Genomic DNA, 27,957 nt, shown 5'->3' with positions numbered 1-27,957 from the left:
GCCTGTGTCCTTTTGGCTTGTCCCTGTCACTTTTGAGCACTTCTGTATTTTATGGCACAATAAGGCAGTCCAGGCTTTCTTTGTACTTCTGCTGCCGTAGCCTTGGAATTGGCCGTTTTTTCCCTTTCAGTGGAGAATGGTATCTAGAAACCAAGATCTGATTTCTATTTAAACTAGTTAGAACTTCATCCCAGGAAAAAAATACATGCCACCTATCCACCCTAAAAGTAAAAGCGCATTGCACAAACCATACCTGGGCTGCACCTAGGGAAAGTGTGATCTGTTTCTTTTTCTCTCCTTTCTCATTTCCATATCCATATATTCTTTTGTTTTATCCTCCCACAGCCAAGCACTAATTCCCATGCTACAAATATTCTCTCTCTCTCTCTCTCTCTCTCTCTTTGCTCCTATCTTCACTGTGATCAAGTTTCTGAGAAGCGGTCTGCCCAGATACTTGGGTCGTAATGCTTATGTCTTTGAAACTGTGATACACACCCACAAAAACACCTGTACTGGTTTGGGGTTTTTTTGTAGTGCTTTTTACTTTTTCAAAGCATCTTTGTGTCGTGTTTTTATGTTTGTCCTCAAAACTCTATGAAGTATGTGGGACAGATTTTATTATTTTCCTTTTATACATGTAGAAAGTGAAACGAGACGAGTGAATGACTTTTTGACATCTAACACCTCTTTGTGTGTACTATTGTAAGTTTGCTTATCTAGAAATGCTGTCTAGGTACTATGCTTACAGTTCTCATAGATGGTGAAGCCTGGGCTGCGTCCCCATAGTTCAAAAAGCTGGGATTCCTTACCCTGAGTTGAAAAGGAAGGCAAGTCAACTGTATAGTGAATCAAGAAACAAGGAGCATTCCCTTTTTAAAAAGATACAAATACCCCAACTTCTTACTTCACTACTATTTCAGTTCATGTTCTACAAATATTGAGCACCTGCTGTGTGCCAGGCAGTGTTCTAGGTCCTAAAATGTAAACAAAATAGATAAAAATTCATGCCGTTAAGGATCTTACCTACTAGGCAGGGTGACAGCAGGTGGGGCATCAGACAATAAATAAAATAAATAAGATGTATAATGTATTAAAAGATATAAACAGAGTCACCAAATACAGTTGTGTACGTTGCTCACTGCCAAAGTCTGTGCCTGGTAATGCCATTGGGGATCTTGGATCCAGGTAATTAAGGATGGAGTTGCCGTTAAGTAGGATGTAAGAAGATACAGGTAAGATCAGGAGTTGTTTTTTTCTTAACTTTATGTTGAAGTATAATATACATATAGAAAAGTACATATAATCTAAGTAGGCAGCTCAGTGAACTGTCACAAATTGAACACGTCAGTGTAAGTAACATCAACATCAAGGAAACAGAACATTACTGGCACCTGAGAAGGCCCTACCATGTCCCTCCACTACCATGGCTTTTAACAGCATTTTATTAGTTTTGGCTGACTTTGTACTTTATATGACAGGAGTCATACAGTATGTATTCTTTTATTGTCTGGTTTCTTTTGCTCAAATTATGTGTTTTTGAGATTCATCCATATTGTTGTATGTAGTGGTGACTAACTTGTTCATTTTCACTGCTGAATAGTAGTATATAGTATGAATATACCAAGGGTTATTTACCTTGATGGGCATCTGGGTAGCTTGCAGTATTTGATTATTACAGATAGCATTTGCATGAAGATCCTAGTGCCTGTCTTTATGTAGACATATGTAAACATGTCTGTTAGGTGTATACCTAGGCGTAAAATTTCTGGGCCATAGTCTATATGTCTATGAAGTTTTAGTAGACCCTGCCAAACAGTTAGTTCAAAACCAACTTATAGCCCACCAGCAGTGTATGAGAAGAGTGCAGTTAAGATGTGTTAAGTAAAATGTCTATTTCCTACAATGCAATCAGATACATCATGTGCATTCCAAAGAACTGCACCAAAATATTATTTGGAGACAACTTTACTGTGAGCCTAGAAAATGGAAATAAATTAGCTAAAACTTACTGACATCATTAACTTTGATGAAGAAATTGATTACAAGTTAAATACACTAAAAATATTAATCCTGTATAATGATTACAATCAAATAGTAGGATGAAAAAAGAAGCCCACTTATATAGCAAAATATAAAATACTGAGTATTAAATCTAAGACAGGATGTATGTGATCTTTGTAGGTATATCACAAAACTTTATGATCACTATAAAATGATTTTAGTAGAGACATGCTATGGTTCCAAAGAGGAACAAAAATTATTATATCTTTTTTAAATTGAATGAGATTATTTTAAAATTTCCTTGAAAATAAGTGCAAGAGAGTGTCAAAGATTAATGTGGAAATTAAAGCATTTGTCCTGATATTGAGACATATTATAATGAAAAATAATTCAATTTTATGGAACTACATGAAATTTGAACAGTGGCCCAGAATAAAGTAGCTAAGCTAAAAATAGATATAATTATATGAATTTAAGAAGCAACAAGGTATTAATAAAAATCAGTGCATTGAATAACATTAAGAGAGTCTTTGGGTGCTAGGCTTTGTGATAAATGCTTTACATTTGTACTTCATTTAGTGCTCTAAACAACGCAGTAAAGTTCATACGATCATCTTCCATTTTGCAGATGAGGAAATGAGTTTCAGAAAAAATAACTTGCTCAAGGCCCCACAGGTTCTTCCAGTAGGGGAGATAGGTCCCAGTCCAGCTGGACTTCACAGGCCAGGAGAAGGACATGTCAAAGGAGAACAGATTGAAGGACACAATTTGTACCCCGTAGATAAGACAAAGGGTTAATATTGGTAATGTACACACAACTCAAATCAAACATAGGTTCTCAAATAGGTAAGTGAACAAAGGGTCATTTCACACCTGCGTAATAGCAAATAATATGCAATTGCAAGGGAAATGCTCAAATTGGTTAGTAATTGAAGAATTGCATATTGAAACAATTTTGCATTATTATTTTTTTAATTTTTATTTTGTTATTTTTTTAGAGACAGTGTCTCACTCTGTCATCCAGGCTGGAGTCTCCCTCTGTCACCCAGGCATGATCATAGCTCACTGCAGCCTCATATTCTTGGGCTCAAGTGATCCTCCCACCTCAGCCTCCTGAGTAGCAAGAATACAGGCGTGCACTATCACGCCTGGCTAATTTTTTAATTTTTTGTAGAGACAGAGGTCTCGCCATGTTGCCCAGGCCGATTTCTAACTCCTGACCTTGAGCAGATCTCTCGCCTCGGCATTCCAAAGTACTGGGATTACAGGTGTCAGCCACCACACCCACTCAGCCTTGCAGTGTTATTTTATACTTTTCTAATTCACAGAATAATTTCATTGATTTGATATGGTTTTTAAAAATACGTACATTTCCCTAAGATAAAAAAAATCAGTGAAAATGTTTGATATGTTGATCTGGGTGATAGTTACCTGAGTAACATATACATGTCAAAATTCATCAAGCTTGATGCCACTGCACCCTAGCCCAGGCGACAGAGCAAGACTCTGTCTCAAAAAAAAAAAAAAAAAAAAAAGTTCATCAAGCTGTACACTGAGATTTCTGCATTGTACTATACATACCTCAATAAAAAATTTTTAAATGCTGTATATACTAAAATGTAGCAAGTGATGAAATGAGTTATTTTTAACTAAGAAAATACAGGTAAAAATAATTAGATGCTGCCAAGATTAAGGTTAGTATATCCAGCCTGAGCAAGAGTGAGACCCCGTCTCTACTAAAAATAGAAAGAAATTAGCTGGACAACTAAAAAAATATATATAGAAAAAATTAGCCAGGCATGGTGACGCGTGCCTGTAATCCCAGCTGCTTAGGAGGCTGAGGCAGGAGGATTGCTTGAGCCCAGGAGTTCAAGGTTGCTGTGAGCTAGGCGGACGCCATGGCACTCTCGCCCAGGCAACAGAGTGAGACTCTTTCTCAAAAAAAAAAAGGTTAGTATAAATCATTTAGCCCACAAATTTTAAATTCAACTTCTCTTGGGAGCCAGGGCAAAGATGGAGTTACGATCACTTGCATAACTCACAGTACCCATTAAGATAAAAACAAAGAGCCACGCAGAGCTACGCAGAAGGAACATAGTCAATACTGGTGTGCAAAAGCAGAAACTTCTCCTATGGGTCCTCATATATAATAATCATAATATGTTTATTACATATTATATTATGTAATAAACATATTATGATTATTACATATATGATTATTACATATTATAATATGTAATAAAAATATTCTCAATAACACACTAGAGTTGTTAAAATCATGAGTTCTGAGGGTTGTTAACTTACGTTGTTTTTCAACATAAGCCAGTAGAGTAACGCCAAAACACTTCCAAAAAAGCAACTTTACCTGGGATAAACCTTATGGTGTATGTAGGTTTCTAATGATTCTAGTTTAATCCAAGAATAAAACTTAGAGAATCTAGAGCAGTGTCTCCCAACTAGGGACAATTTTGAGGACACTTGGCAATGTCTGGAGACATTTTTGGTTGTCACAACCAAGGGTAAGATGCTATTGGCATCTAGTGAGTAGAGAGGCAGGGATGCTGCTTAGCACCCTACAAGGCACAGGACAGCCACTACAATAAGGAATTATCGAACTCAGAATGTCAGTTGTGCTGAGGTTGCACCATCCTGATCTAGAAGAATGAATAGGCAGTATATCATTGAGACCATCCATCATAAATATTAATAATACCACTAACCACTAGCTTGGACTTAAAAAAGGGAGAAAATATTGGCTAATGTACCTAAAGGATGTGCACAGGAAGTGGGTACAGATGTGGTTGCTATGGCCTGACCTTCTAGTGGGCATAGTAACCCCTAGAAAATAGGAACTAGCACAAAGAAATACAAGGTCTGTCTGGAAAGTATCCAGTCATTGTTAATATAACGAGAATGGTTTGCACAACAGCGTTGTAACCTGGCAGTCAAGGAGAGTGGACTAGGACGCGCATGCATGAACAATGACGATGTCACTGTGGCGCTAGACGCCATTGTGTGAGCATGTGTACTGTGTGGCCGTCACATTCAAAATGACTGAGCAAGTAGAGCAAGGACTCTGCCTCAAATTTTGCATTAAGCTTGAACATTCCTCCGCAGAAACTATTCGTATGATTCAGAAGGCTTTCGGGGACGATGCAATGAGTGCAGCACAAATAAAAGTGTGGCACAAATGCTTCAAAGATGGTCGAGAATCTGTTGAAAGTGAGGCACGTTCTGGAAGGCCTGCAACAAGCAGAACACCTGAGAATGTTGAACGTGTACGGGTTAGGTTAAGAGACACTCGGAGAACTGTGTGAGGTCCCAAGGTGCCTACTTTGAAGGGGAATGAGGCATCATTGTCCTGTGTACAGTGTCTCTTGTATCTTCTTCAACAAGTATCTCTATTTTTCATATCACATGGCTGGATACTTTCTGGACAGACCTGGTATGTTTCTGTGGCCTAAGGAAGAATTGCCTTGTCAGGTGGTAGATAGGTCTTAAGTGTTGGTGTGACCCGTCCACCAGCCTAATTGTATAAAAGCCAGTGAGGGATCCTCTGACCTGGCAGATCCCTCAGGAGGAATCAGGGAAGCTCTAGGGCACTGCATCCACTCACTCATTTGTGTCCTTACTACATCTGTTCTTTGCACTGTTTGCTGGCTTAGTGGTAAACCAAAGTGACAGCATCCTAAACAGCATCCAAGTAGTCCTTGCCAGTTGTTTTTGGTTTTTGTTTTTTTTGTTGGTTTTTTTGTTTGTTTTTTTTTTTTTGTATTTTGACCAGCCTTTGAAGTCTGCCCTTACTCTGCAGTAGATAACAATCGACTACCAATGTTGAAAAGCCCCTTTCTCTACATCTGTGGTCACTGATTCCCACTGGGTCACATCTTTCCAACATTGTCCCCAGAGAGGGAAGCGGGAGAGAGAGAGAGAACTTTCTCCCCTTCATTCTAATTCAGAAAATCCCTGAGGTGTTTGGACCAGCTTCCATCACTTGCCTGAAAAAATGATTGTTTCCACTAGAGCCAGTAGGGAAAGAAGTAATTCTCCAATAGAATGGGGTAGTCTGCCCAGGAAAAGGGACAGGTGCTTGGCAGTCAAGAAAGATATGCATCACTCCAGGAAAATATGTCCTTTTTACAAAAACAAAAGAAACTTTTAATTTTGATATAATTTTTGTTTTTCTTTATATCTTCTTTTTTAAATTATATTTTCTCTTTTTTTTTTAATTTTTTTTCTGAACCACTTGAGAGTAAGTTAAAGACATCATACCTGTTTACTTCTACATATTTCACTGTACATTTCATAAGATCAAGGACGTTCCTTATATAAGCATATCACAATGATCACATGTAGAAAATTTAACATTGAACCTGTAAGATTGCCTAATACACAGTCCAATTGTCCCAATAATGCCCTTTTAACAACATTTCTTCCTAATCCAGGATAACACACTGCATCTAGTGTGATTCTTTAGTCTCCTTTACTTTGGAACAGTTCTTCAGCCTCTTTTTGGCATTCATCACATTGACATTTTGGAAGCATATGAGCCAGATGTTCTGTAGAATGTCCCTCAGTGTGGGTTTGTTGCATGTTCCTCATAATTAGATCTAGTAATATATTTTTGACAAGAATACTACACCGTGGTATGCTGGAGCCAGCCGTACCAGCTCTTCAGAGCCAGTTCTCACATCTCTTTCCAACCCCGTGTTCTGTGATGTTACATTGGAAGCTTGAAATCTGCCCTGGTGGGAGGACTTACACTGCAGAAATCAACAAACGCTACAAATCAGACCTCCCACAGTCTCCAGTTTCCAGTCGGGAAGCATTTGCACTTACCAGCACAGCACCTTATGTAGGTAAGGTTGTGTCCTGCTCAGCGCATACCATCAGGAAACACATGATGCTGTTCTGTCCAATTATTGGCAATATCTTCATCACTTGGTTAGGATGGTGTCTGTCAGGTTCTCCATTGAAGAATTATCATTTTCCCCTTTGTAATTGATAGGCAATCTATGGAGAGATACTTTGTGATTTTGTAAATATCCTGTCCTGTTTCTGATCAAACTTCCAGCCAATAGTTTTTACTTATTAAAGATTGTCTGAATCAATTAGTACTGTGATAGTTGTACCTGGTAATTTTCTACCTCTTTCATTTCTTCTACATTTATTTGTTGGTGTTCTATAAGTTAATTTTAATAAACCTAATGTTTTTTAAATCACTAGACACTCTTTAAGACTTAATCTTAAAATAGATAAATAATTAGTAATGGACATGGAAACAAACAGAGGTGTCCCAACAGTTTGTCAGGTAGTTCTAAATCCTGAGTTTTTGTGACAACCTTATTAACATCCATTGCTGTAACGCAGAATAAGTTTCCACGGATACTGCATTGATGTGGGAAGAGCAGAATGAGTCTTCGGAAATAACTTTCCCATCCTACTCTGAGAGTATGTTTGCTGATAACATACAGTCCTACCAACAGTGGAGGTGGCATTTAGAGTTATTATTCCACAGTCTTGCCTGATTCTAGTTTTTACCAAAGGCATGCCTTTAGAAGATTCCTGGTGAGAGATTTGCACAGGTGTCATCGAAAGTTAACTAGTGCATGACAGAGTGGAAAGAGCACTGGACAGGGAGTCCAGAGTCACCATGTGCTGGGGGATCAGACATTACCCATTACATTTATCTCCCTGATCTTCATTGCCAACCATCCTGTGTAAAACAATAGGAGTCACAGTTTCACCAAGTTCTTTTTCAAGTCCTAAAATTGCCTTTTATTCTGTTTTTCTACTGGGGAATCAAAACCTAGACTTCACCTCCTTGGCATGGTGTCTTGGACAACTGAGCCAACAAGCCAAGGATGAAAATGAGATGTCCAGTGTAAAGCCTGAACCCAGTGACCTAGTGATTGAATTCATAATCTAGCTAAATTAGCCATGAGGGCGTGGCACCAGGACTTGATACTGTTTCATATTACCTTTGTGCATTCAGCCACATCACCTGACTCACTTCTCTGGTTCTCTTTGTTTACCCACGACAGTCATGGAAACCCACCAAAGGATCCCGTTACCTTTCTGTTTGAGGAGCTCCCTCTCTCGAGTGTTAGCTTGCCCGGTCCCTATAAGGTTACCTCTGTTGCCATGGTTGGAAGTAAAAGAAATGTTCCATCCTGGGCAGACTGCAATTTCAAAAGAACTTTTACAATTTAGGCATGAAATTCTGGAGTTCTTTGTAAGTCTTGATTAAATTTCACCAAATGAAATTGCTGAGAACCGAGCAAATACTGTTATTCTTGATTGATGCATTGTTTGGTGAACTCCATGAAGAAGTCACACTGGCAATCAGTATTAGAACTCAAATCTTTTTTTTTTTTTTTGAGACAGAGTCTCACTCTGTTGCCCAGGCTAGAGTGAGTGCCGTGGCGTCAGCCTAGCTCACAGCAACCTCAAACTCCTGAGCTCAAGCGATCCTCCTGCCTCAGCCTCCCGAGTAGCTGGGACTACAGGCATGCACCACCATGCCCGGCTAATTTTTTCTATATATATTTTTAGCTGTCCATATAATTTCTTTCTATTTTTAGTAGAGATGAGGTCTCGCTCTTGCTCAGGCTGGTCTTGAACTCCTGAGCTCAAACGATCCGCCCACCTCGGCCTCCCAGAGTGCTAGGATTACAGGCGTGAGCCACCTCGCCCGGCCAGAACTCAAATCTTGTTGCCTTAAATTTCTAGAACAGTGTTGTTAGCTGGCAGGTGAGGTGGGAGCTGAGGGTTATAAAAGAATGTGGGTTTTGGCTAAACCGACCCATTCTCTTCTCTCCCTGGAACGAGATTGTGTTAGACCCACTGCTTTCCTTCACCCTCACCCTCCTCCCACCAGAACTGTGTCAGGGCCCCTGGGGTGGGTGAAAAAGTCCGCAGGTGAGTTGGGTGTTTGCTCCCCACTCTTCTGGAGCTGTCGGAGCCTGGTACTTTCCAGGCTTCAGTTCCTCATTTCAGCATTTTTAATATTTAATGACCCTTCTAGGGTAGAGAATTATTTGGCAGCTTCCTTAAGAGTATCTGCTTTAGGTCTTTTCATCTGTCTGCTGACCATCCATTTACTAAATTGAAAATTGGTGTCTGAACTATTTTTCAGGTGACTCATCTAAGGTTCTGATGAGGCAAGGCGGGGCTGGGGTGTCAGAGGAGTGGGCAGTAACTTTCCATTTATTTTATTCATCTGTAGTGTTTTTAAGATCCTAAATAATCTACTTTTTTCTCTTCTCTAAGATTTTAAGGCAAATTTGAGTTGACAAAACTTTGAGTTCTGGCTTGATTTCAAACTCAAAGATGTTTTTGAGTTCCCCCCTCAGCCCTCCTCCCTCTCCCTGAACTTCTTTTTCTTTGAACTTAAGGAATTCAACCTTTCTAAAATTTAATCTTGATCAACACCCACCTCACCTGTTGGATTAACCACTTCATCATCTTTCACCAGATTAGAAAACCACTGTCTCTTGCCTAAAAGACAGAAGGCAATTGATTCCTACAATCAACCTGGCTTCTCTTTGATTTCATAATCTGTTTCGAGAGATTATAGGCGAGCTTTGAATTCCAAGGCTCTGGGCCTGTCAGCTTTTGAAGCAAAAAACTTTGAAGCAGATCCTCTGCCTCAGGTTTCAGAAGGGAGGCCTGTATGCTGGAGGATGAAATTTAAGGGAAACATGAATAATTATCACTGCTGGCATTGGAACATCCTGGGTTTTATTATTTGTTCACTTTATCTTATGGCTTTTAAAAGAATTGTTATTAGTTCGGGGGGTTTTTTTTTTCCTTTTTTTTGTTGTTTTTTCTTTTCATTTTTCTTTTTAGTTTGATTTTTTTTGAGAACCTTAATGAAATCACTTGTAAACCCAAGAGAAAAGCATAATCCTTTCAGAAATCCTCACTGAGCCTAGCTTTCTCCATATACCTATCCACTGTACATTTACGTTAAAACTCCCTAACGTTCCCCATTGAGGCACTTGGTATATATTCTAGGAAACACTCCAGCTCAGATTCAAGAGGTAGAAGGAAGGAAGAGTACAGGGCAGTTTCCAGCCCATGAGTTCCATGTTCTTAAACACTATACCCCTTCAAGTACTAATTATACAGGACTTAGGCAAGGAGGGAATTGTTTTTGCCTGTGTTAATACTTAAAAGCTAACATACCACCAAAAAAAATTTTTTTTAGGTAAAGATCCCTCTATACCACTCATTGTCGTGATATTACATGATATAATAATGGTATTTACATACATTGCCACACTGAAGATATAGATAAAGGCACATGTGAGTGTTATTGATAGTTACCCCTTCCACACATACTTATGTGTTCCTACCAGGCTATTGAAAAAGCATTCTTGTTAACTAAGGCCCAGAAGTTCAGTTTTTCTTTGGGATCTTTAAGGATGAAAGAAAAAAAAAATGATGTAAAAATGATAAATTAGAGTTCATCAGACTTCAATATAAAACAACAGAATTTTACGTCTTCAAAGCATTTGCAATAACCGACTTTTAAGGCTTCACATTTTTATCTCTAATGGTGCAAATATTAACTCGATAGTGCGTCATTGACACAAAAGTGAATTTATATTTTTAATAATATTTGCATTGTGTTTGTACTGAAATAACCATGCCATGACACAGAGAAAAGAAATTATCTCAGGAAAACACTCAACAGATGAATCTAGGAAAATCTGCCTAGCCTAAAAATGAACTTGTAGAGATAAAAAAAGTTGTCTGAATTTTCAGCCTCAAAGTCATTCCTGTTTCTTCCTGAATACTGCTCTTTAAACAAAATCCCCCACAGCTAATTAAAACACACACACACACACACACACACACACACACACACAATGTGGCTTCTTCTTAACCCTGAATGCATCTCTCGACACACCCCCCTTTTCCCTGCAATGGTATGATCTGCATTTGATCGTAAACTGGAGGTGCCAAGCTGTGACAGCTTCCCCAGCTCCACAGCCATTTGCTGCAACCTGGGGCAGCCCTGTGTTCAATGACGCTTTCCTTTTCCACCAACAGGGGCAAATCGAAGTAGACAGCGAAACCATCTTCAAGTTAGCAGCCCTTATTTTACAGGTAAGAATTGACAAACTGCTTCTTCCAACTCCCTTTTGTTTGTTAGTTTTGTTAACTGCCTGCAACTCTGAAACTTTTGCATGGGCCAGTGTCTGCTGGATATTTAAGCTAGTTGGTTGTTTGCCAATGAAAAATGTGAGCCACTGTCTTCTGTTTCAAAATAGTTTGCATGAGTTACAGTGTGATATTGTATGTTTCAAAGAAAAATGAAATTTAGACTGCTCTTCGGGAAAAGAGTTAAAACCACATTCCTAGAAAAGAGCTCTGGGTTACTTAAATTTGGAAGGCAACAGTTGTTACAGCAGCTGTAATTTTCATTTAAATTTAGTAACTTTTGTATATATTTTCTTGAGGTTGAGTGAAAGAGCCTCTTTAGTTTTTAAAGGCATTAGTAGCTGAAAAATGAAGTCTGTTTCCATGCTGGTTTAAAAAATAAAGAGAAAACAAATAGTATGTGTTGATTTACCTGTATCATGGTTTAAAAAGTCTTCATCCAGTCTAAAAAGTACGCCACTTGACTAGAAAAGCAAAAAGCATTTATCACGTGATCTTAGAAACATAAAGGAAGAAATAATTATCTGTGCTTTTTCATATACATATTTATTTGTATCTTTTGTTAAGAATAAGAAATATTGCTAACAGGATACTAGCATTTTCTTATCAATGCCAAATTCTTCTCCATGGCCATAGGGAAAGTGTTGCTGATAAACACTCTTCAAAACAGAACTCAGGGACTTAAACTGGGGAAAATGATCAAGATAAAATTCATTTAGCTTAACATAAATACATACTGATCATCTATCTTTTCTTTCTTTTTTTTTTTTTAGGAAGCCAAGGGAGATTATACCAGGTAATGATTCCTTTTCTGATATTACTATGCAAAATAATGCTAGCTGAATCATTTTATGCTGTTATTTTAAATAACAATGGACGCAAAATCAAAGGAAAGTAGATCTCTAGGCAGGAGACTGAGATCTCTTCCCTCTTCAAATAGAGACCTATTCTTTCTGTGAATGAATCTGGGCATGACGCTTTCTTACAGTTTTTCAAGCCAGAATGACAGTGAATTGTAATCAGCAGCCCTCCAAAGTGCTGTTTCCTATCATCTGTTAATTAGTAAGATGAAGAAAATCTAAAAAAAAAAGCTGTGGTAGTTTGTACTGAGTTTTTAAAAAACTTACAATAATCCTGTATTTGAAGAGTTATAATGTATGCACCAAAAGATTAAATCCGTCAGCTGCTTAGTTAAGGGATTAATGGGGGCTTTCTTTTGCAGCTGCCCTGAAGGGGCCTCACCCTTCATACACTTGACCTAACAGTTGTATTGTTGCTGCCAAGACACTTGCTGGTTCTAACTGCCTCACTGGCCACATCCTCAGAGAGAGTTTGTATTTGAATCCACCCTCTACCTGCTCCGTTCTGTCCTTCTAACGCAGTAGTTGGAGCTGCCGTAGAAACGGTTAAAGGTGGAAGCAGGGCCTCCTCCTGGGCCAATGACTCCTTTGAAAGCCTCATCTCTACCATGTTAATGTTCCACTCCTGGTAGACTTTATGCGTAGATTATTTACAGATCGCCTAGTACTCATTCCCAGCCAAGTCTTTGAATAATGTGCTCCTTAACGGACTGATAACAAAATACTGCCTCCCAAGCTTGAAAACTTCCAGTCTCAGAGTAATACTTCATTCAGACACGCCCAGCTCTCTCCCCACCTGCCCACTCGGGTTGGTGGACTGGTCAGGGAGGCCACCGAACACCCCATGATTCACTGATTCACTCACCACGCTCTCCCATCAGTTCTGCTTTGTGCTTTTCTTTTTTCTTTTTCTTTCTTTCTTTTTTTTTTTTGAGACATTATCTTGCTCTGTTGCCCAGGGTGGAGTACAGTGGCATCATCATAGCTCACTGCAACCTCTAACTCCTGGGCTCAAGCAAATCTCAGCCTCCCCAGTAGCTAGGACTGCAGGTGTGCACCACGACACCTGGCTAATTTTTCTATTTTCAGTAGAGACGGGGTCTCACTCTTGCTCAGGCTGGTCTCGAACTCCTGACCTCAAGCAATCCTCCCACCTTGGCCTCCCAGAGTGCTAGGATTACAGGCATGAGCCACCACACCCAGTCTTTTTTTTTTTTTTTTAATTGTTTTAGGTTAAGAAATATGCTTTGAGGGAATCATTAAAATCAGCAACACCAATTTTTTTAATTGAAAGAAAATGGCAAGGAATAAAAAGAGGATAAAATAGTTTCTAGATTTTTATTAACGGCAAGAGCTGCTGTATCTCTACTCTTGTCTAGGAATATCAGATATTCGAGGAATGCCATCATTTCTGGGTGTGATTCCGCAGTCAATTCGTAAATGAGGCTTTCAGGGCCCAAAGTCCCACTCTTCAGTCTGTGGATCGCCAACCTTCCCTCCCCCACTTTCTCCAGGTCAAGCACGTGAGACACCCTCTGAGTCTCAGCTTCCTCATGAGTAAAATGATATTAATGCCTACTGCATAGGACTGTTGGGAGAATGAAATGAATGTAAGCATTGCTGAGGGCAGCCTCTGGCATGCAGCAAGCTCTCCACACACTTTGGCTATTGTCATTAATTTAGTGGCATTTTTATCTTCCTCATCCTTATCATCATCCCCAAGGTAATCTCTTGGCTAGGTCTTAAAAGGAGACTTTTAAGACTAAGGCAGGTCTGAAGAAGTTGTAATAACCTGTTGGGGGAAAGAATAGGCGGAGAAAGGTTAATCTCACAAATCTTCCTTAGGGAAGATGCCTTGCCTGTGGCGGAAGGCGGCTTAATTAAAAGGGACAGTCCCTCAGTAGCCCAGATGTTTTAGCCCTAGGACTTCAAGGTTGGTCAGTGGACATTTTCAATAATGTCACAGTGGCCCAATCCAACCCTTTGCCTTAGCTTCAGCCTGTTGCTGGTAGTTTCCTGAGTGATCGCCAGGCTGAAGAAGGGACGCACACTGTTCCCAGATTGTCCCAATTCTGCTGAGAGCGTGGGACGGGAATCACGCAGACTGGCGGCATCACCCTGAACGGCCACTTGTCTTTTCTGAGCCTCGGTTCCCTCATCTGTAGAGTGGGGTTCATCGAAGTAACGAGTTTGCATGGTGGTCTTGAGCTCAGTGATGTGGGAGAACTGTGTAAAGTATAAATTGCTTCACAAGTGTTAGTTATTGCTGACAGCGGTGAAAGAAATAATAACGAATGTGAACTTTGGTCGTAGGGCCTGTAATGGAGCAGAACTTTGGTCAGTTGCTACCATCCTCTCCCTATCTGATCTCCTCCTCCCCTGGATAGAGAGCATCTATTTTTCCTCTAAAGTTTTGTTTTAAAAAATAAAATACCATGAGGCAATGTTATGGTGGTTAGAGCAAAGACTTTAGAATCAGCCTGATTCAAATGCCAGGTCTGCCACTTATGACCTGTGTCATCTCGAACAAATTACTTAAACTCTTCAAGCCTCAGTCTCCTCACCTGTAAAAGGGACTTGTAGTAATACACACGCCATAGGATTGCTATGAGGATTAAATGAATTAATGCTGTATTTACAAAGTGCTTAGACCAGTTCCTGCAGTTGCCACTTATACATTCCACTCAATTGATGGACATGATTTACCACTTCCCTGTTTTTACAAGTATGAGCTGTTTCACATTTTTTTGCTAATATAAATAATGCTGTGATGAACGCCTTTGTGTATTTTGGACTGTCGTTATGTGTGATTATTTTCTGAAGTTTCTCAGGTAGGAGGAAGCAAAGGGAAATTCCTTAAAAGGAGACAAAAGGCTGAAAAAGTGTATGTGTTCTTGATACCATTCAGTTTCGATTATAGGAAATTCATGGCTTCATCCAGTAAGCATCACTGAATCCCTAAAATATATCAGCACCAGTCTAGGCATTGAGGATGCAAAGATATATACAGGAGGGGCCTTTCTCCCAGGGAACTGGACCTTCTGTCAGGGGTGCCTCTGTGTGGTCATTCCGGATTACACCTCTGTTGGTTGACATGTTGGTGGCTGCAGCTGTTGGCTTGCAGAACTTCAATGAGTTTTCTTCACTGAGATTTAAACATTAACCAAAAGATGTCCCCAAACACCTTCTAGATAGGGCAAAGCAGCTTTTTCAATTAAAGCAGTGATTGAACATTTAATTCTTAAAGTTGCTCTGGCCTACTCCTTGGGAATATCCCCCTCTTTCTGGAATTTAGCATTTCCAAAGCTGACCTCACCAACATCCCAGCCTCCAAACCAGCTCCCCTTCTGCATTCTCCCTTTGAATTACATCTCCGTTCTCTCTTGAGTCATCTCGAAAAATTTCCCCTTTCTCTACTAACCCTTTCTCTTCCCACCCTTTCCCCAACTCTCGGACACCTCCCTCCATTCCTCTGTTGAGCAGCCCCACAGCTTCCTCAGCCCTCATCCTCCTCCACGCAACCTGACTGTAAAAGTACATGTGTGTGTGTGTGCTATGTGTTTGAGCTAACAACTGTGTGCTTACTATGACATTACTTAAAATGTCCACCCTTCAGTCTCACCTCAGGAGTTCTCACTTCTACTTAACAAAGTCATACATGTAAAATTTAGGCCCAAAGAAATTGCCAGCGAGTTCCCAGATGTGTTCTGATTCCACCACACGCTACCGCCTGCACATGACCTCCAGTTTTCTTCCTAAGACAGATTCGATCATTGTGGTTTACTTCTAAAAATCCCGTACAGTTTCTCATTGCACACAGACACCTGCCCGAAAACACCCCAACCTGGCATTCAAAGCCCTACTCGATCTGCATTACACGTTTAACCTCCCCTAGTCTGTTGTTCATACTCCTTAACATCTGTTCCTGCCTCTCTTCTCTTTTTTCCCCACATACCCTGTGGTCTTTTGCCTTCACGGCTTTGCTCAAACTCTCCTTCCTACAATGCCTTTAAAAACAACAGTCCTCCCCTTTTTATTTTGCTTCCTGCCATGTTTCCTTCAGAGTATTTTAAGTTAACATTATCATAACCAGTAGGAAACCCTGCTCTCTGAAAGTTAATTAAAATAGTGGAGTGGGAACTTCCATCTTCTTTAAATAGCTGACAGTCTGAATTTCCAAGTCAGCCCTTAAACTGCAAAGATAACAAGCTACTCGGGTAACACAACACAGACAAACACAGAGAATTCCTAAAAGCTGACAGGGCAAGAAGGCAAGCCTTTATCACCCAGCCGCCAGCCAGCCACCAATGAGTTTGTAAAAGCAAAGCTTTTTTTTTTTTTTTTTTCTTTAAGATCCTGAAAGGTGGAAGCTACCAAGTAACTGTGTGATTAGGGTGTTTCTGCCTGTAACAAAATGTGAATGACTACAATTTTCAATTCAGTGCTGGGTCAGAATGCGAGTATATTAACACGCACCTTCAAATAGGAAGGAAATATTCACAATTTACAGCTGTGCTACAAAATGCAGCTGTTTCCCATGGGAAAGGAACTTCTTTGGATGCCCTGAGAGTGGTTAATGAAGGGAGGGGAAAAAAAATCAAAGGCTTTCAAGCAATTGGCCCCTTAGTTCTTACACCTCTGGAGCACTTAAAGCTCTAAAATATAATTCCATTTCCAGGGCCTTTAAAATTAGTTACAATAGGCCGGGCGCGGTGGCTCACGCCTGTAATCCTAGCACTCTGGGAGGCCAAGGAGGGTGGATCACTCGAGGTCAGGAGTTCGAGACCAGCCGGAGCAAGAGCGAGACCCCGTCTCTACTAAAAAAATAGAAAGAAATTATCTGGCCAACTAAAATATATATAGAAAAATTAGCCGGGCATGGTGGCGCATGCCTGTAGTCCCAGCTACTCGGGAGGCTGAGGCAGTAGGATCGCTTAAGCCCAGGAGTTTGAGGTTGCTGTGAGCTAGGCTGACGCCACGGCACTCACTCTAGCCAGGGCAACAAAGTGAGACTCTGTCTCAAAAAAAAAAAAAAAAAAATTAGTTAAAATAATAAAAATATCAGCTACCCTGGGTTATGTGCTGTGCCAAGTACTTACTGGCATCAACTTATAGGAGCTTTGGAATTTAACTGCTTGGGTTCAAATCCAGGCCCAACCACTTGCTGTATAACTGTGGGTAATTTACCTAACCTCTCGGGAACTCAGTTTGTCTTGAAAAGCATTACTTGGCATTATCGTTGTTGTAATTATTAACATGTTTAACCCTCATGGCAACTCTGATGATAGGCACTATCATTGTCCCCATTCTACAGATAGGAAAACTGAGCACTGGAGCCTTTAAGTAGTTTACTGTTTAGGTCACGTAGCTAGACAGTGGCAGACTGGGACTCCAAACTGGATGCTCTTTTAGGAGTTTCCCTTTTTGTATCCCAACACAAACTTTTAAGAATCTTTGTCTTCCTTGCCAGCAGAATAAAGAAGGCTGACTTGACGGAAATTGAACATTTCTGTCTTATTTCAAGCCAGGCCTTTAATGAATCAACAAAATGCTTTTGTGAAAAAGAAAAAAAAAAAAACTGTTGAAAAGTGATTTTTCTCCCTATGATCCTTGCTTAAAAGTTAAGCAAAGTTCCCCCAGTTTTCTTCGCTAAGTTTTCAATCTGCTCGTGTGCACTGAGAATCAGCATTTTCCACGCCCGTTTGTCCCTGATGTCCGAACATCTTGCTGGACCCGTGATCCAAAGACTTTGTTAACCACAGAATCAGGGTAGGCATCAGACCTTTGCATTTCACAACTTAAAAGCTTGATGCAACCAAACGAAAACAAAAACCCCGAGTCCCACTTTAATATATCTTTAAACAGCTACTAAGGCCACAGAAGATCAGTCCTAGGCAGGAAGTAACTCTCTTGACCAATTTGGGTTGTCAATTTCCCTCTCCACTGCAGTGGACCAGGCAAGGACACTCCCACAGCTACTTGGTACTGAAATGAAACTCACCCTGCTCACCCTGCTCAGCCTTTTCAGATATCGGCTGCCTGGGACTTTGGCATGTGTAGCATTCAGTGTGAATAGAAAGCAGCATGACAGGAACTACTTCCACTCCCCACAGTGCAAACCATCCAGAATCTACGGGACTAAGGGGTGGCATTGTGGGGGAGGAACTCTACGTTCTATCACTGATAAGCATTGCAGTGCCTTTTGGTTTGGTTCTAGAAACACTGAGTGATAACACAACACATAACAATACAGTCTTGTTAATCTGTGTTCAGATGGCTAATGCGGTTAATCCATTTTTTTGTGTGATCAGGAAGGACCCATTGAATCACCCATACAGGAAGAAGGGATAAAGCTTTGGGGCTTCAAGTTGACCATAAATAATTTTCACTTGTCTAATAGGAAGTTTCCCAGGAGAGAAACAGATTTGTTTGACTTTCCATCCTTTTGAAGGAAAATACTGCCTGTATTCTTTGGGGTTTTTTTGCCATGTGCCTTTTTTCTAAATCTAGATTTGTCTGAGAGGTAAATTTTTTAAAATTATGATAAAATATACATAACATAAAAATTACCACCTCAACCATTTTCAACGGTGCAGTTTGGCAGTGTTAACTAACTTTCACATTGTTCTGCGACCAATCTCCAGAACTTTTTCATCTTGTAAAACTGTAACTCTGGGCCCATTATACTACTCCACACCCCCCCATCCCCCCATCCCGGGTCCCTGGCAACCACCATTCTATTTTCTGTCTCTATGGATTTGATGAGCGGTAAAATATTTTTATTTTAAATATTTACAGATTTTCATGTTAACCTGCTTCCCAACCAAAGTCATTCTTAGGGATTGTGTATCTTCTACCAGGCATTAAAATAGTCAAAGGTTCAAAATAGAGGTGATCAGAGTCCTCGGAGAGCTGGCTAAGGTTTAGAAAAATCTCTCATCACCTTTTCATTCTCATTAAAAATTCTTTAGATTTAAAAAAAAAATAGTTTGGCAGTTGATCACTATCAAGCATACAGATGGGCAGAGTAATTTGTCCTCTGTTACAAGTTTGGCCACAGACAAAAACGTAAGGACAAAAGAATTCTAGCTGAGAGGACACTGTGCCTCCCAGAAGGCAAGCAGGTTTCCTGCCTCAGGAGGGGCTTTGGTAGAGTGCCGAGAGAGGGGCTGACACAAATTCCATGGATTGGTCACGATGTCGAAAGAGGAAGTTTTAAAGCTGAACTTCCACCGGTGACCGTAGACTCTGTGTAACCAGTCCTGAAACTGCTTAAAACCTGGAACTTGGCAAGTGACTTCCAAAGTTCTTCTCCCACGTGGTTTGTTATAAACCCTTGGGGTTGCCAGATTTAGAAAATAAAAATATAGGACAACAGTTAAATTTGAATTTCAGATGAACAACAAATAATTTTTAGTATATGTCCAAAATATTTAATCTGGCAACTCTAGCGTGGACCAGCCACCGGAAACTCTTATCGATGGTAAATATAATCCACACCACCAGCCTGGTCTGAGGGTGGATTTTGTACGCTACCATCAGAAAGGAAGGGACACATTTATTGACCATAGGTAGGTGGCTTCACGGCAGTCTATTCTAATATTCCCAAGAACCTGCTTATCTGTATTGTTATAATGCAGAAACCCAGGCTCCCAAAGGTTAGTTTATCTGAGACCACAAAACTCCTAAGAACAGGGAGATCTGGCACTGAATCCATTTCTAAATCCCAAACCTTATTACAGCAGATCACAGGTCTAGGTCTGGTTGGTTGGTTAGTCTTTTGATTTTTTTCTAAGTATGTCCTGGCTGCCCATATACTCGCTCTGGGGGGATGGTGGGCAGCTAGGTGACCTTTGTAAACCTCGATTTCCTTATCTGTAAATTAGAGTGCCCACAGCTTGGGTTGCTGTGAGGACTAAATGAGTTCACGTCAGTAAAATGCTGAGCACTTGTCGCACACAGCAATGGTCTCTTTTAAAGCCAAAAGGGTCTGTTGTCCTATGAAAGAGGAGATGAGAAGTCTGGGGGAGCTGGAAACCAGAGGCAGCCTGGAAATGCATGTTTATACTTGAACCCCCACCCCGTGAAGGAGCTTCTCTAGCCAATTTGCAGGGTAGGCCAACAACTCCCCACCTTGCACAGAAGCAGTAGGGGGCATCTCTAGCTTTAGCCAAAGGCAAGAAGAAAGGCTTTTCCTGAAATTCTTTCAGTTCTCACTTTTCACTCTGTAAATAGCTACAACCTGATTTCTCTTCAGGTGTGATCAGGAAATGTTTCAATGGAGTAGGGAGGAAATTCCAAGGATGAAAGGACCCTGTGGCTCAGGAGGGGAGGAGAGCAAGACCGACCTAGCCCAGCCAGCTGGGCGGTTCATTTCACAGCCCCTCCCCTTCCTCCTCGCCTCCCCAGCTTTCCAATTCTCCCTCCTCTTCCTCCTCTTCCCGCTCTGGTGCCCCAGCTTGGGCTTGGAGTCATCCTGAGAGAACAAACCCCTGGTCATTTAGATCTGTTGCCACCTACTGCAGGGCGTTTGGTAAGTCTTGGGCCTTGTCTCCCCGTCTGTGAATTCAAATGTTGGACCTGATGAATTCATCTTGCTTACCTGTCTGGGTGGTGCTACTCCTCTTTTAAGTTTGGTCTGGATGGGTAGAAAGTGAGGGCACTTCATTTTAGCTATTATGAAATTAGTTCAGTCTATAAGCAGTTTTTCTAAACTAATTTGCAACAATCAGGAGTATCATTAGGTAGGCATTGAATGAACTTGAGCTCTTGCTTTCTACCTTTGCATGTGATTGACTATGAATGAAAGTGTGAACTTGTTTCCTACTCCCTCCCTTCATCCTATCCCAGGCCTTGGTATCCTAACTCCTCAGGGGTAGAGATCTTACTGTGAATTTGAATACCTTGTGTGGTGTAAGGAGCCTTTATGGAGATTTTGGACTTCTTACCCAAAGCGATTTGAACTCTCTGTTTTGAGATTCTGCTGAAAATGATTAGAATCTGATTTTGTAACTCATTTAAAAACATTTTTTAAAAACTAAATTTGGTGTCTTTGCTACTAGGGGACAACTGTAAACTAGAGTTTCTGTCTGGTTTGTTTGGGCTTGGTTCAAGAAACACTGAATGATAACACATTAAGTCTTGTTATCTATGTTCAGATCCCTTTATGTGGTTAATCCAGTTTTTGGTTAATCCAGTTTTTGGTTAATCCAGTTTGATCTAGTTTTAAAGGGCAGACTGTTATCTCCCAAGAAACACATTTAAATGGAACTAATCGTGGCTACCATAATTATAGATTCTGAAGCCTCAAGTGAAGCTGACGAAGTCTTCCCATTCCTCCCTCTGCTGCTTCCCCATTTTCCATCTCCTCGTGGAATCCCGGGGGAGCCAGGCAAAATGGTTAAAGTGCAGTTTTGGGGTCACATCTGCTACTTTCTTGCTATATGAGTTTAAATTACTTAATGTCTCTTAAACCTCAGTTTTCATATCAATGAACAGAGATGCTGATGATAATAGCGTAATATGCCTGTAGGGAAAGGGTTTCGCCCAGTTTTTGCCACCTAGGAATATGTGAATTGTTGTCCTTTAGAAGCATTTCTTTTGGGGGATTAAATGACAGCACTCATGTTGCATCACTGCTAGGTCACCTGCTAGAGTCTTCTGAAACGAACCTCCTGAGCTGCCACCCAAAAAGCTTTGCTCAGCCTCCTGGACCATCTCTCCCATTTTAAATGGTCGATTCCTGTCTCTTTCTTGAAAATCTCTGTGTTTTATATTGTTTATTCTATTGCAATGGCTCTTAAGCCATTTGTTAAATGCAGATTGCTGGGCCCCCCTCTCAGCCGTTCTGACTCAGTCTGGGGTGGAACCTGAGAATTTGCATTTCTAACACGTTCTCAGCTAGTGCTGAGGCTGCTGGTCAGGGTACTATGATGACCACAGTTGTCTTGTGTTTGTCACCTTTAATATCCCTGTACCTAGGAATTAGCAGAGAGAAATTTACTGTTAGAAATTCCTAGTTATCAAGTCACGCAGATAATAAGCTAGATTTATCATTGAAGGCCAAGTTCCACAGACAACTGAGAGAAACATGGTTTTCTTTTTAAAGGAAGGGCAATTTGAAGGCAATCTGGCCAGTGAAAAACTTCTCTAAGAAAACTTGATAGGATACCTTAAACTGTTAATCACCCAGGTGTTGATCAATGCCAGTAGATTAGTAGGGGAAATTGGTGTTTATAAATATAATAGTAACCAAGATTCTTTTAATAATTACGTGTTTAACCAAGCTGTCATCCTTAAATACTAGATCCAGCTCAAATGGCTTAGTAGTTAGGTTGGCACCTGTTACACCTATTTAACAGACATTAAATACACTTTTCTGACTGGTAGGTTCATTAACCCTGTCTCATTTCTTTAATGTAGTTCAGAACTTTGATGGGTCACCGCAGGTTTCTAGCAAGCATAAATACAGAAATGGCTTATCATTAAGGCCTATACAAGGTAATGCCAGAAGACTGGCAAGTGTTTCTAATTAGCTCCATTCCTAATAACAGTAAATCTTTGCTTTGCATGGAATACAGTACTAAACAGAATTCCCAGCTGTGATGACCTGCCCAGATCCTCAGAGCCCTTTTCACAACCCTTTAGTTAATTTCTGATGATATACAAGTTACGTGGTACATTTACACTTAATAACAGGCTCAAGACTTTATCTCAAGTGTTCAAACAGGCACTTAACTCTAGTTTTTTCACATCCACATATACATTTTTCTGAAATAAGGAATTTGAGTTACACTTATGTGTGGATAAAGAACTACAGTCCCAAGTTCACTTTTTTTCTCTTTTTTTTTTTTTTTTTGAGACAGAGTCTCACTCCATGGCCCCAGGTAGAGTGCAGTGGCTTTACAATAGTTCCCTGCAACCTCAAACTCTGGGGCTCAAGGGACCCTCCCGTCTCAGCCTCCCAGGTAGCTAGGACTACAGGGCGCCTGCCAGCACGCCCGGCTAATTTTTTCTGTTTTTGGTAGAGATGGGTCTCACTCTTGCTCAGGCTGGTCTCGAACTCCTGAGCACAAATGATCCTCCCGCCTCGGCCTCCCAGAGTGCTAGGATTACAGGCGTGACCCACCGTACCCAGCCCCAAGTTAACTTTTTAAAGAGTTTAGTTTATTTCCTTGTGAAGTTTCTACAGACAGTTCCACTTGGTCATTACGTTTAACATGCACTTTTCCTGCACCTTTGCTTTGGGTTTCAGGTAAGGAAGAGCTTTGGCATTAAGAAGGAAAGTGAAATTTGGGGCTTGGGCTTTTTTTGTTTGTTTTGTTTTTTAACCTAGAAACCTAGGGATGCCCCCACACGCAAACATAGACAACAAACATAGACAACAAGCGTCTTCATTGTCCCTAGGAAGTGCTGGCCAGCAGTTTGCTAAGGCCTGCACTCCCCTCCACACCAGCCTCCCACGGCAGGTGGCGGATTGTTGCAGTGAGCAAGCTCGCAGTTAGCCACAAGCAGGTGCACACAATTGCTGGGGGTGGCTTTTTCCACACAAGTGCTCCAGCACATACAAAGGGTGGCCTTGGTTTTGCCAACCATGTGGCTTTCTCAAAAATGAATGGGCCTGGCACATTCCAATAGGGCTTTTGAGGTCAGTAAAGAAAAACAACAGCCCGTGAAAGGGGGCTTGAGAATGCCCAAAGGAATTATTGCCTGAAAAATATTAATAGTTGCAGTGACTCAATGTGGAGGGTCATGGGCAGCTTCCTTCTGGAAATCTATCAAAATAGGAATCCGGACTACCTCAGGGCAGGGTTCAGCCTAGATAATCAGATAAAGTGCAAGCATGTTCTTCATTGTGACATCTGAATTCCTGCTGAAATGATGGAGAAAAACAATTTCTGGTTTGGTCACTGGCAAGTAGCAAGTGATTGCAGACTTATGGGCATTCTCTCTGGCCAGGACCCAGAGAAACCAGTCTCTCTTGGCAATTCTGGTCAAGCGCATCTTTAAAATAACATCCACTGCCATTAGGGTCAGGAATGTCCAGGCGGGGCGAGTGCGTTTATTGCTGGTGAAAGGCAGAGATGTCACGACTGAAGCCTACTCACCGCCCCAACTACTTTTGGGCCCTTCCTCTGGTCTCTGAGTTGGATCATGACTCATATAAACGGTGCCGCCTGCCCAGCCAGCCAGGGAGGGGTCTTCTGTGTGGCAGCCAGACCTGGCTGCCCCTGTGAGCTCCAAGCCTCCATGCAGCCTCAGGCTCCCAGGCAAAATCCCCAGGAGGGTGAACATATAAGGACTCACCTATCGTCCCTTCACTCAGACATGAAATTCTGTTTGGTCCTCAACTCTGAAAATGATCGGGATGAACCTTCTAGAATACTGTGCCAGTGTTTCTAACACCCTGGTGGATTCAGGCTTTGGTCAGTACGGTCTAACCTGTTGTGTTAGCATTGCACACTTTCCCTCTACATGGAAGTCGGCTTGAACTTCAGCTCCCCAATGTCCACTCACAGGCCATATTTGATTTTGTTTTGTTGTGAATTATATCACACAGAAGAATGCATAAAACAGATACATACGGCATAAAAAACAAATTAGGAAGTGCACAGCCATACAGCCACACTCAGTGAGGAATGTTGCCAGGACCCCAGAGGTCTCCACAACTGTTGTGTATTATACTCCCCTTACTCCAATAAAATTCCCCCTTTCCTTACAGTCACTCGGACTCTCTTGTACGTATTTTCTCATCTGTTACAGTTTTATCACCTATCCATGATTCTAGCTTCATTTTGCTTGTTTTGGACCTTTATGTACATGGAATTTTGATGTGTTTCACATTTGGGGGTCTTGCATCTGTGCTTAGTATTTATGATTTCCGTCCATGTCATGTGTAGCTGTGGTATAATTTTTTTGCTGCATGGTATTCCATTGTATGAATACACTACATTTTTATCATTGCTACTGTTATGGAATGTTTGGATTGTTTCCCCTTTTTTGTGAACAATGCTGCTATAAATCTTATTCTTGTGTGTAAGTTTCTCTAGGGATCTACCTAGCAAAGGATTTCTGGGTCATAAAATATGCAAATTTCCAAACGATCGTACCAATTGAAAACTCTCACTAGCAATGGATCAGAGTTCCTATTGCCCTGCGTCTTCATATAAGCTGGATATTGTCAGGGTTTTAAAAGTTTGATAGTCCATGTGTCAGTAATTAATTGGGGATTTCATTTGCGTTTCCCCGATAACTTATGAAGTTGAACACTTTTTTCTGTCAGTTGGCCATTTAGATTTCTTCTACAGAGTGTTTGTTGAAGGATTTAACTCATTTTTCTGCCAGGCTGTCTCGGTCCTCTTTTGATTCTTCTGTGGGCTCTCTTAGTTTATTACAGCCAGGTCCACTGCTCAGTTGCCTCAATATCGGTGATGGCTTGCTGGAAACTTCCTGTATTAAATAGGTTCTTGTAGGAAAGGGATGTTCCCTAGTCATAAAAGATGTTTTGTAATAGTACAAATGACCAGATTCAAAGGAATAATAGAAGTCTTTTCTAATGCAAAGGAATAAGGCTACGTTCTTTCCTGGGAATATAATCTTTTAGGATGGTCCACATTCCACATTTGGCTAAGTTACTTATGTGTCTCCTTTATTCACGAACTACTGACAGTTTACACTGTTAATAAATTATCTGAAACTAGAAACTAAGTTAAGAAACTGAGAAGGCACCTCCTTCTCCATTCTTTATTAATAGTTTATGTCAGAAATTGCAAAACAATGGTAATGGTCTGCTGGTATTTTTTTTTTTTTTTATGGCTTGTGCAGCGTTTAAGTTTTTATTTTTGGTTTTCTTTTTGGGGCTTGTTTTTTTTTTGGTTGAGGCAATATTTTAAAATCCAGATATTTTGCATAAAACTCTGGGATTTGGGTTTATTTTTGAAAAATGCATTTGTTAGGCAGTGGTGGACTCACATTCCTTCAAGGCAGAAATTACCTCACTCTGAGTGGTGGTTCCCAAAGATCAGTAGAGTCTGATTGTGTTTCCCCAGTATCCAATCTCCCTTTCCTTCATTTTAATAGAATTTTTAGCTAGGCACATGGCTGCCCCAAATAAAGACTGCATATCCCAGGGGCCCTTGCAATTAGAGCTGGCCATGTGATTAGGTTCTGGCCAGTGGGATTAGGGAAAGTGGGCAGCTTTCACGTTCTGCCCCTACAGGAGCAGATGTGTCCTCCCTCACTCTTTATCCCCTTCCTAATGGCTGAAATGTGGACGTGGTGAGAAGCTATCTTGGACCACGTGAGGGATAACAACACCCCAGGAATGGTGGAGCAGCAAGAGAAGAGATTGAGTTCCTGAGCACTTTCTGTTATTCTACCTCTGATTTTTATGTAAAGAGAAATTAGCTAAAATTGTGATCTCTGTCACACAAATCTATATCCTAATAATACTTCAAGTGGGTGATATTCTCTTCCTCATGGTTCCCACCATTCCATCATGTCCCCATGTCTGATGCTGAGTTGGACTTTCTGTTTTCCAGCTAGCTGACCCAGTTGATTTTCTAATGCCTGACTCACTTGGCTCCCATTAGTCTGCATCAGAGATCTCTAATAGTTATATTATGAGTGACATGAAAGAAAAATTCTTCAATCTAAAAGATAAACTTTAAAAAGTGTTAGGGTACAGCCAGGCACGGTGGCTCACACATGTAATTATTATAGCACTCTGGGAAGCCGAGGCAGGAGGACTGCTTGAGCTCAGGAGTTCCAGACAAGCCTGAGCAAGAGCGAGACCCCATCTCTACAAAAAAATGAAAACAATTAGCTGGTGTGGTGGTGCATGCCTGTATTCCCAGCTACTTGGGAGGCTGAGGCAGGAGGACGGCTTCAGCCCAGGAGTTTGAGGTTGCAGTGAGCTATGATGATGCCACAGCACTTTAGCCGGGGAGACAGAGCAAGACCTTGTCTCCAAAAAAAAAAAAAGTAAGTATTAGGGTAGAATTCTCAGAGTTTTTAATAATCTAATGAAGGATTTCTCAGTCTCAACACTATTGACATTTTGGGCAGGATAATCCTTTCTCGTTGGGAGCTGTCTCGTGCATTGTGGATGTATAGCAACATCCTGGCAAAGGCCAGTAGCAGCTCCTTCCTTAATTGTGACTATCAGAAATGTCTATTGCTAAATGTCCCCTGAGGGACAGAATTGCCCTAGTTGAGAACCACTAATCTGAAATATCTTTCTTCTTTTTTCTTAGTTAATAGACTTTATTTTTTAAAGCAGTTTTAGATTTGCAGAAAGTACAAAGAGCTCTTATATATCCCACACACACACTGTGTTCCCTATTATTAACATCTTGCATTAGTGTAGTACATTTGTTATAAAAGTCTACAGTCAAATTAAGGTTTACTCTTTACGTTTGTATAGTTCTATGAGTTTTGACAAATGTATAATGTTATATATATACCATTACAGTATCATACAGAATAGTTTCACTGCCCTAAAAATTTCCTTCATGCTTCATCTATTTAGGTATACTTCTTTTAAAGTAGTCTAAACTCTCCTTAAAATGATCCCTAACCCACTTCCCTATTAATGCACGTTTGAGTTGCTTCCCAGTGATTGATTAGTACCCAACAAAAGGTCTTAGCGAATGAATATTCATTGTTGTTTAGGATGCTGGCTCATGATTAACTTATGGTAATTTATTGATTTATTCAGCCAACATTTCTAGACAAATAACATCTTACTACATCTTTTAACTGGGGTGGATTCTAATTCATGTATAGTTTAAAATTACTCTTGAAAATTCTTGGGAAGATGATATGTTGAAGATCAAAATACATCTTTCAATAAACCCAACACAGTATTTTTCTCCAGTTGAAACACACAGCTATATCTTTACTTAAGCACTAAATGTAGAAGTTA

General features: G+C 40.6%; 1 protein-coding gene across 1 annotated transcript in view; it reads left to right on the top strand.

The window, feature by feature from the left end:
- The window catches only part of FRMD4B (FERM domain containing 4B), a 167,967-nt gene that overhangs the window by 96,614 nt on the left and 43,396 nt on the right, over positions 1–27,957 (top strand). The window contains exons 6-7 of the mRNA XM_069473792.1: positions 11,062–11,118; positions 11,946–11,968. Of these exons, the coding sequence (XP_069329893.1) occupies positions 11,062–11,118; positions 11,946–11,968 (80 nt within the window). The remainder of the gene's footprint in view (positions 1–11,061; positions 11,119–11,945; positions 11,969–27,957) is intronic.

Source organism: Eulemur rufifrons, chromosome 7 (genome assembly GCF_041146395.1).
Source record: "Eulemur rufifrons isolate Redbay chromosome 7, OSU_ERuf_1, whole genome shotgun sequence".
Lineage (NCBI taxonomy): Eukaryota > Metazoa > Chordata > Mammalia > Primates > Lemuridae > Eulemur > Eulemur rufifrons.
The sequence above is the reverse complement of the archived record's forward strand: the minus strand, read 5'-3'. Positions and strand labels throughout refer to the sequence as shown.